Below are 9,852 nucleotides of genomic sequence, written 5' to 3'. Positions count from 1 at the left end.
AGTATTTTTGAGACTCTCAGTTTTCCAGATTAGTGGCCCTGATGCAGAATATTCTCCGACCCTGTGTGTCTCTTCCTGTAAAAGTCAGAGCAGAGTAAGTCATGTTTGCTTTTTCAGTGCGATGCAGCTGTGGGTGTAAAAATATTGCGCATAATCTTACTAACAGTCATTTCCTATACAGCTAAAAGGAAATTGCATGTTTCAGGAAACAGAGCGATCTGTCTTCTGCAAATGAACTCACACCCTGATGTCAGACGATCACAACAGAATAACTAGCATGGAGGTGGACACGACTTTCATCAAATCAAAGAGGGGGATCCTGAAAGTAGCAGAGATGGTGAGACAATTCCCACATCACTAACAGTTTGAACGTTGTTTTAGTATGCAACAGATGTACTCTAACAGCTAGGATGTGCCCTTTATAAATCAGAAAGGGAAACAGATACTGTATTAGTCAATGACAAAGTAGCATCACAATTTAGCTTTACCAGAACTAGTTTGTTTATAGCAGTGACCCACATTAATGTATCAAGAGCATTTTTGGAGGCTGAAGGAGCAACTGGATCAGTTCTGTGTTTTAAAAAAAAAGTGATGTGGAAACATTGGCAGGGATTCAGTTCCTCTTTTTCTGCATAAATGGTAAGTGCAACATGTTGTATGAAGGAAGGCAGTAAGTGAATCAGACATGCTGGTTTTCTGCTAAAAGTTTAGTAGAAACTCTCAAGTCACACTCTAAATTTCAGTGAGCGAAAACTGCCATGGCCATTTTCACAGGGGTCCACTGAACTCAAGATACCTGAATGAAAATGGATTGGTAACCACTAGTCTCCCTTTATGCCAGTTCCATGCAGTTTGGGGCAAAAGCCATTCAGCCTGTTGCTTGCAGTGCAAATGTGTTATTTTCGCCTGTCATATTTGAATATGCATACTGTGGTCCCCTAAACAGTATTGGAATTGCATAATCTGTAAGATTTTAGAATTTATGTTTTCTGTTATTGCAGTAACCATTTTTTTTTTCTGCTTTAGGTGACTCTGCTTGTGGCCTTTGTATGTTTCGCTGTAGCATCCAGACCAAAGTACATTGCAGCCACAGTGTTGGAGTTTGTGATCACCTCATTGCTGGTTCTGCTGTACCTGTTCAAGCTCAACAAGAGGCTGACTTTCTTCTTTTGGCCTCTCATTGTCAGTGTTTTTTTGTTTGTTTGTTTTTACATTACATACAAGTTTTAGCCCACTGAACTGTTCATGTTGCATTTTTAACATTCTTGTTCTTTTCTCTTCAGGATGTTTTTAATTCAATATTTGCAGCCGTCTACTTTATTGTTTTGAGCCTGTTGGCTGTGACAACATACACTGTCACAGGAACACTGGTTGGAGGGGTAAGGAATATTTCTTCAGTCTATATTTGCAATTTCATTTGTGTAGGACAATGTTTAGTTATGGTTTTTAGTTTTCCCCTATATATGGATGGCTTACTGAATGGCCTGTCTTGGCACAGGCCTAGGGGCCCACTAGCCTCTACTGGTATATTGTCACTCAAATTAGCATGCACTGACCAGAAAAAGACCAGCAAGAGGAACGGCATGATGCCTCTGCTGCTTGGGTCTGTGTAAAAATGCAAAGGAGGGACGTCAAAGAGACTTAGTCGTGGCCCTATAGTACAATCTCTGTGTAAAAGCTAGCGGGGTGGTGGAGCCTTTTTTATATCTATGCCCAGGGGCCCATTTTCTCGTAATCTGCCCATGTCCATATACTCTCAATACTCCCATCCTTAGTGTGATGCATTTATGTTGAAATCTGCTGTCTGTTTACAATCTGCTCTTCTTACAGATCGTAGGTTTGATGTCAGCTGGGCTGCTGTGTGTGGACAGCTATGTGCTTTTTAAGAACATCACATTCAACAGGCCAAGAAGTGAAACCCAGAATCAAAACAACACATAAATATGTAAAATGCAGTAAATTATTACACTATACTATGTGAGCACTGATATGTTCTATTTGTACCAGTTTCCGCATATTTAAGATTCCATTCCAGCTGTATTTGTACATTTCTTAAAGTTTTTTAACAGATATTTTTAAATGGATATAAGTGATCAATAAAGCTTTTTTTGCCTTATGACATCATGAGTTGGATATTTCCACCGAGTGGCTGAGGAGGGCTGTGTGTCGTGCAGCTGGGGGGCATCGCATTTCACATCTGGAGAAAGCAGATGTTGCGCTTTTTGGAAGCTCGCGCTACGTTTCCGCGCTGTCATTGTTTCCGTTTCCACCTCCGAGAAACCTCACGCCTCCACATTATCTTCTTTTTTTTGTTTTGCCTTGAATCCGCTACGTGGTAGTTTGGGCTCTCTGAAGTTTGAGGATTGTTAGTATCTTTTTTTCTGCAAGCATGGGGGACATCGAGGCTCCCAGCTCGACTCGGCCGCGCCAGAGTGTCCTGCTCTCGGTTCTCCCGAGCAAAGAGTTCGCCTCCTCCAGGAAAGGAATGCTGCTCATTGCTGAAGTGGTAAGAAATGACTAGAGGGATCACCTCCGAAACAAACTGTTTATGTGCCATTGTTTCGCCAAATTTGTGCGCACTAAAGTCAAAGCGCGCTGCGTTTTTAATTCTTTTATGTGCCGTTTTCTCTAACTTATGGTAGCAGTGCGCGGCTTTAATGCACGTAAAGATATTAATTTAACAGACTGTTTAACTGTCATTTTGAATATGGGTCAGTCAGCTTCCGTCATAAGGTTTCCATTAGTAAAGGGAGGAGCAGTGGGAAGTTTTAGCAGCGATGAGGTAAACTTCTGAAACTTTTACACTGGATCATGGACACACTCCAGAGAGACTACTCCAACCATCCTCTTCATTGTTAAGAATAATCTGTGCGGACAGTTGTCAAACTAAATAACAGTCGTGTTGTGTCAGATTGTTTCGTCTGTAATCAATTTAATTAGCTAATATTCAAGTTTATAGAGGAGTTACTATTTTATTGACTGATTAAGTGCATTTCAGCAAAGCAGGAACTGAGAGACTGCAGGATACGTGTGTTTCCATGTGTGCGTGTGATGGTGTCAGTGGTGAGGGTGGGGAAGGGTTATGGGAAGGGTCTTCTCGCAGTGACTGCTCTATAAATCCTCACAATTGTGTCATGTGAGTGAGCAGTCATCTTCCTCACAGTCACATCCTTCACTGTGCTGCCATAACATGTAGCCCGGAGCACAGTCCTCACTGTGTGTGTGTGTGTGTGTGTGTGTGTGTGTGTGTGTGTGTGTGTGTGTGTGTGCAGAGAGACACACACAGACACACACATACACACACACACACTATAGCCTCTTCATTGCTACTCAACAATGTAATGCAATGTAACTGATCTTCACCCCATGGCTAAAATGCTTCCGCCCGTCAGAACCCATTGGCCTTTGCTGACAGTAGCCTGCAGAAGTGTGTGTTGCTGTGTGCATGTAGGTGAGAGTGCGCACTTGGTTTAAACTTGCATAAAACTGTAAGACTTGCTTTAGGACATTTGGGGTTTTTCAGGGTGTCAGGACAAACCTCTGCAAAAATCTGAGACTATAACACACTTTTACCAATAATAACCTTAAGCTTCAACAAACAGAGAAGAGGAGTTATGTCACACAGCAAATGATATGAATGTGGCTTATATTAAGGTCACAGTCTAACTAAAGTAATCACATAATTGATGAACCGTGTCAGTGTGCATACTAACTTTGCTTATTTAACTTCTAGGGGGAACTCTGCTGTATGTGTACGTATGTCCATTTATTGTTTGTATGACTGAAATCCTGCTATCTTTGACATTTAAAGGGTCACCTTTAAAATTATGAAAAATTTTATTATTGTCCTGCTTAAGTATCTAGCCCTGTACATTTTGGTTTTGTTTATGCATGTTTTGAGATATCTCTCTGGGATTTCTGCCCACATACTTGAGAAATTGCATCTAAAAACATTAACAGCTACAGATTTTGTGTCACTGTTTCTCTGAAAGATACAAAGAATGGATAAACTTTTCTAGGTTGAAATGAAACCAGCACCCTTGGATGCAAAAACATCCAACATTTCCATTAAACAGTCCTGATTATAGATTTGCAAAATTGCCCAGATTGATTCAATACAACCAGAGATGTTAAGAGGAGAGCTACCACAGTAAAACTGAATGGTAAAACCTCTAACAGTTGACAAGTTTATGGTGTCTTACATGATATTGTCATATCGCACAACCCAGACTGAAGCTACTTTTTACAGAGGAAAATCATCCCTTTGAAACCTGTTGACAGCAAAGACAGATGTGTAATTTTCCACTGCTATAAATACAACAAAAAAGAAGCATTTTCACTGTATTTGAATGAGATACAAATAGAAAAAAATACCTGGCCAAAATTATTCCAGTTTAGATACCACAAGATGCAAGTGAGAGAATGTGTTTTGTTTGTTTGTTTTTTCGAGTGTACAAGCCCTTTATAGTGCTAACTAATGTATTAAGAAACAAAAGTTTATGATTTAGTGGTAGTTCAAAGTTGTGGAATGGTAGTGAATTGGGATTAATTTGGTAATAGCTTTGGTTGCATTGTAGGGTTAACCATGGTATTATTTATATAAATACAGTTCTGGTATTTACTGTGTTGTGCTGTGTGCACTGTGTGAGTGTGCAGCCTCTTCACTGCAAGTTGTTCTTGGAAAATAGTCACAGTTGTATTGTGTTTTTGAGACAGTTTAAAGCTTACAGCTAGTATTATATGAGCCCACAGGCAGCTCAACTGTTAGATGTGAGTAAAGTGAAAGCAGCCCGTTGCTTTTCCATTCTTGGGAGTATTAGTCAGACATAGATCCTGCTGAGCATGCATTACTTTACACAGTGTGTCACACCCCAGTGTATTTCTCATTAGGAGACTCAGCCAGCAACAGGCTCGATAAGGAATGTGAAATCACAAGGTGTAAACTTAATGTGCTGCATAAAGGCAGATTTTTGTAGTGTTTGAAATATTTTCAAAATGCAAACAAGCTGCTAATAAACGGTATGCAATGTGGTAAATGTGTGCAAAGTGTGCTTCCTCCCTGGGTGGTATAAACTGGTTGAATCGTCAGAATTTTTAGCTCAGTATGTAAAAGCCCACATATGAAGTCATAGCCAGTTTCACTATTCACTACCTGCTCAGTAGACTCATGGCATACCTTTTAAGGCCAAAGCTTTGAACATGCTCTCTTTCATCTGAGGCCTCTTCAAAATAGAGTTTGTCTTTACTACATACTTTGCAAAACAAACAACTGATTTGAGTGGTCATACAACTGGAAATTAATCATCACATATTTTGACACTTAATCGCTTTTTATTGTCAGTTGTCAAATGCTACTTTAAATGTCTACTGCATTACGTTTTGGTGGCAAATATACTTTTTAATCCACTACATTTACTTTGACATGGTTTGTTACTTTGCAGATTAAAGTCATTAATACAAAATAGAAATTAACTTATAATGTTTTGTAATTGGTTAAACTATCCAGCAATTTATAAAGTAATTAAAATAATCTCAACCTTTACCAGCTGCAACAAAACAACAATGTACACATAAGCACATCATTAATTATAATACAGTAATACAAAATATGACATTATTCTTAAATGGGCCATTCTGCATAAGGAGCACTTTTACTTTTGGTATTTAAGTATATTTTTTATGCTAATATTTTTTACTTTTACACAAGGTTTTCAATGCATTACTTTTACTTGTACCAGGGTATTTCTGCACTTTAGTGTTACTACTTCTACTTAAGTTCAGTAGTACGTGCCAGACGTACAGTATAAGAAAATTCAAGACTATGCCAGCCCGTCCTTTGCTTTTTGAGTTGTTCAGTTCAACATACAGTCATGGCATGTAACTAAGTACATTTATTCAAGTACTGTGCTTGAATACAATTTTTCTTGAGTCTATTATTCTTTTCATTTAATACTTTTACTCAGCTACGTTTTCAGAGGGAAATATTGTAATTGTTGAGAGTCTTGGAGAAAATCTTCTACAGTTATAGCCTGTGGATGTTACGCGTCTTATTACAGAGAAATCTCATGGCAGGATGCTGTTCTGTCGCAGCATTTTTAAGTAACAGCAGCTGCAGTGTGCAGAGATCAGTCAGGGGGAGTTCCTATAACCTCAGGCCAGTGTAGGATGACTGACTGAGACAAAGACAAGATGGCCGGGCCTGTCTGAGATTACGGTGTCTGGACTTGCTGTCATTTGCACTGATACAATCTGTCCAGCACTTCTAATGGAGAGCGTCAAACACAGGGCAGGCTCATTTAACTGCATTGTAACAACTCGCTGCAAACGCATAGCATGTTTCAGAGTCCTCTTTCATTAAACTGCTTTGAGTTTGTGGATGTTTGCACAAGCGCGTTTGTGTGTGAGAGAAAACGAGAGGGATTCAGTGTAACACAAGTAAACATTGTCTTTAAACAGCTGTATCTCCTTACAGGAAGTGGGCCTGAAGCTGTGATTCATGCAGACTTACAGCTTCGGGGCAGTGCAACATTATTTTACAGAGAGAAGATCAAAGAAGATTACATTTCTTTTTATTTATCAGCTGGATTTAAAATGTAGAGTTGCCATTGGCTTCAAGCAGCTCACTTAGAAATTGATAAATATGTACATAAGCTCAAGGCAGGAGGATGGGCTAGTTTCCTTCAATCACAAAATGAAACAGATTTTAGCTTATCTTTTGCTTGAGGCTTCAGTTTTAAACTTTTCTTCAATGTTAACATTCAGTACATTCCTCTTATTTTTCTCTCTCTGTTTTGTGTTGTCTTTGTAGGCGCTGTCCTTTGTATCATTTGTGTGTTTTGCGGCATCCCGTGCGGCAGCCTTCGTGACAGTTCCCCTGCTGGAGTTCCTGGCCGCTCTCTTCTTGTTGTTCGCGTACTCTACCAAATTCAATGAGAGGTTTAAAGGCTTCCTCTGGCCTCTAATGGTGAGAGTGAAATTTCACTTAAACTGAAAACTTGCACACTGTTGTACATAAGGAAAAACGGTCTTGTGCTAAAAGAATAACATAATATAAAGTTGGATTTTTCCTCCAAATTATATTGTTTCTTTTCTCACAAAGGATTTCATGAGATGTGTGACAGCCTCCATCATCTTCTTCATCATCTCCATTATTGCAGTGTCCAAGTATGCAGACGGTTCCTCGAAGGCTGCCGGGGTAAAACATGATTTCAGAACTATCCAATCGTAGCTCACCATAAATTATGTATTACTAAGAACACGCACCACACTTAGCCTTTGTCCATCACTGAGATGATATTACATATCCGTCTTTTTACAGATATTTGGGTTCATTGCCACCATCGTCTTCGCCATAGATTTTTACCTCATTTTTAATGAGCTGGCCAATTTCCTAAAGCAAGGAGGAGGGGAGTCCAATGAAGAGCCATCAAGACAGCAAGGTAAGACTCCCCCAAATATCTGATATAAAGCGATATAAGAACATGCGTAACCCTTTGAAATCTGAGCTAACTGTCAAAAACACTGGAAGGAGGCAATGAACAATGGAAAAAACAAACATTACCAGGAAATCAGCAAAAAGTTCAAGAAAGTTCAGTTTTTTTTGGAAATGACCTGGGAAAAGTGCTTAAAAATTATAACACTTTTGAAACATAATTTGAAATATTTATCAATGATAGCTCTAAATGTGTTTTTTCCCAAGCTTTTCTATTTCCCCTATAAATTTTGCTTGCTTTTTTGCTTGTAATTCGTTGAATGTTTCTTGCCAAGTTGCTTATTTCTCCACCTGGTTTCATGAGAATAAATGCTATAAATGTTTTTTGCAATATCACAACTCAACCTCAGGTACTTTAGAAGATTGTGTCCTTCCATTGTTTTAAAGATGGAAATGACTCCGAGTCCACCAGATTACTTGTTTCTTTATTGCATGAAAGCCACAACATTTGCCTTTTTTTTTTTAAATTTATGTAACTGGTCCAAAACTCTGTTTTCTAGATGAGTTTTCAGACTCTGATTCCGACTAAGTCAACAGGCCACCCCCATGAAATCTTCGCCAGTGGATACAAAATAAACCTTTGCAGGAGAAATGGCCACTACTGAGCTATCCTTTGCAAAGATCTGAAAGTGTTTCCTTAGGCTTTAAGGTTACATTCATATTGTGTAGAGAAGAAATCACATCAAGGTCACACTGATTGTTGCTGAATAACGTGCATCGATTGGTAGTTGGGGAAGTTCGTCTCCTAGAGGCAAACATGTATAAAAACATTCAGGAATTAAACTGATGTGTCAAATATGTTGTTTTTTTTATTTTAAGTCACTAATTCACTGGCCAATGCAAGTCATTTTTCAAATAATGCACTGTTCTTTTTCATGTCCAAACTCTTACCCATTGTCTTAAATGATTTGGGAAATTAAAATTGCCAACCTGATACTTAAATGATGTTAAAGCTGTGAAATTGTTTGGTCTCAATATACGGAGCTCTTAGACGTTGTTTGTACGATTTGCATGTGGGAAGATGTGTCTAAACCTGAAATAATGACTAGTACAGGCATGTGGCCCTATTCAGACACATATTAAATTACAACACTAGATTATTTTCCATTGTGAAAAATGTTTAGAAATACTAATAATGAAGTATGTAAGTCGGACATCATTATCATTTATGCATTTACAGTATTACTTTAAAAACATGTGTACAGTATATAGAACAGATTGGTTGCAGGTTGGCTGGTTACAACCTCTGTCCAATTGTCTAAACTCTGTAAGAGCATATTTTTTATGATTTGAGGATAATATTTCTGTAAAATCGACTTTTGGGTCAACAGAGTTCCTGTGGTGTGCCACTGCATGACAACCTTTTCTGGGTCATTACATTGTTTATATATACCAAAAAGTTTTTGTTTGAGAGTTGTCATGAATCTAAGTGTAATGAAAATATGTGTTACAGAAATTATACATTTTCAAATCTGTTTAATTTACCCAAAGTCTGAGAGACTCTCTGCTCTTACATTGCAATTTGTCTGCTGTATGTGCTTTTTACAGCCTCTCTCTCTCTCTCTCTCTCTCTCTGTGTGTGTGTGTGTGTGTGTGTTTGTGAGAATAACAGTGAATTGAAGCCACTTAATACATTATCATTTTAATGAAAAGCGCTTGATAAATAAAAAATGTATTATTATTTTTGTTGTGATTTTTTTGTATTGAAAAGTATCTTTACTTGTGTTGGTTGTGCATCCACTTTTTTAAATGGTTTGCTTGTACCTTTGATTTTTCAGTAGGCCTACTTCCACCGCCACGACTGAAGACGCACGAGAATGTCATACTGACTGTTAATATAATATACTAACAACTTCTAACTCCGCATTTGTCACATGGTGCTGCTCTGTCACAAACTTTGGTGTCAACCTATGACATTTTAGGTATCCTTGTGCGTCCTTATGTGCTGTTTATGCTCTGGGATGTAGTTATGGTGATGTCAACAATGCACATGTGGTGGTATGGGTCTCTATGTTCACACAACAGTGTCAACTGTCACAATGGTTGGGATCATGCACTAAAGTCAAGAATGGTTAGGTTTAGGCAAAAGAGGCTCATGGTGAGGTGTAGAGAAAAAAAGGCCACCCTGCGCTCCTTATATGACGTGGTTACCGGCAGCGCTATGACCTGACGCTTTCCATCAGCGTTTCAGGTGCATGCGTCCGTTTTCCCTCAGCCACGTTTCCAAGTGACGCCGCCCATTCACATTGCATGTGGACGTTGAAGGTGGGTTTTGGGATCACACTTGAACACTGAAAGCATTGACAGAGCTGTGCTATTTGACGAGTTCGGAATGGGAACGGGTTGAATATACACTGCAC

General features: G+C 38.8%; 2 protein-coding genes across 2 annotated transcripts; both read left to right on the top strand.

The window, feature by feature from the left end:
- Positions 1-50: 50 nt before the first annotated feature.
- LOC121948138 (proteolipid protein 2) lies at positions 51-2,097 on the top strand. Its single transcript, XM_042493422.1, has 4 exons — positions 51-337; positions 1,027-1,182; positions 1,284-1,379; positions 1,831-2,097. Exons 1-4 carry the CDS (start codon positions 248-250, stop codon positions 1,939-1,941), a joined length of 453 nt encoding a protein of 150 aa, XP_042349356.1. The 5' UTR covers positions 51-247; the 3' UTR covers positions 1,942-2,097.
- A 116-nt stretch (positions 2,098-2,213) lies between these two features.
- Positions 2,214-8,434, top strand: cmtm3 (CKLF-like MARVEL transmembrane domain containing 3). The gene is made up of 5 exons (XM_042487503.1): positions 2,214-2,506; positions 6,809-6,964; positions 7,100-7,195; positions 7,319-7,439; positions 7,993-8,434. The coding sequence occupies exons 1-5, from the start codon at positions 2,390-2,392 to the stop codon at positions 8,019-8,021; spliced, it is 519 nt and encodes a 172-aa protein (XP_042343437.1). The 5' UTR covers positions 2,214-2,389; the 3' UTR covers positions 8,022-8,434.
- Positions 8,435-9,852: the final 1,418 nt, after the last annotated feature.

The sequence above is a fragment of the Plectropomus leopardus genome, chromosome 1 (genome assembly GCF_008729295.1).
Source record: "Plectropomus leopardus isolate mb chromosome 1, YSFRI_Pleo_2.0, whole genome shotgun sequence".
In the NCBI taxonomy this organism is placed as follows: domain Eukaryota; kingdom Metazoa; phylum Chordata; class Actinopteri; order Perciformes; family Serranidae; genus Plectropomus; species Plectropomus leopardus.
The sequence above is the reverse complement of the archived record's forward strand: the minus strand, read 5'-3'. Positions and strand labels throughout refer to the sequence as shown.

Bases quoted from the DNA above. Each gene is read 5' to 3' on its own strand.
- LOC121948138 (XM_042493422.1), top strand. From the start codon at position 248: ATGTCAGACGATCACAACAGAATAACTAGCATGGAGGTGGACACGACT. The intron at 1,183-1,283 runs GTCAGTGTTTTT...TTTTCTCTTCAG, and splicing joins TCTTCTTTTGGCCTCTCATT to GATGTTTTTAATTCAATATT. The intron at 1,380-1,830 runs GTAAGGAATATT...CTCTTCTTACAG, and splicing joins CAGGAACACTGGTTGGAGGG to ATCGTAGGTTTGATGTCAGC.
- cmtm3 (XM_042487503.1), top strand. From the start codon at position 2,390: ATGGGGGACATCGAGGCTCCCAGCTCGACTCGGCCGCGCCAGAGTGTC. The intron at 6,965-7,099 runs GTGAGAGTGAAA...TTTCTCACAAAG, and splicing joins GCTTCCTCTGGCCTCTAATG to GATTTCATGAGATGTGTGAC. The intron at 7,196-7,318 runs GTAAAACATGAT...GTCTTTTTACAG, and splicing joins GTTCCTCGAAGGCTGCCGGG to ATATTTGGGTTCATTGCCAC.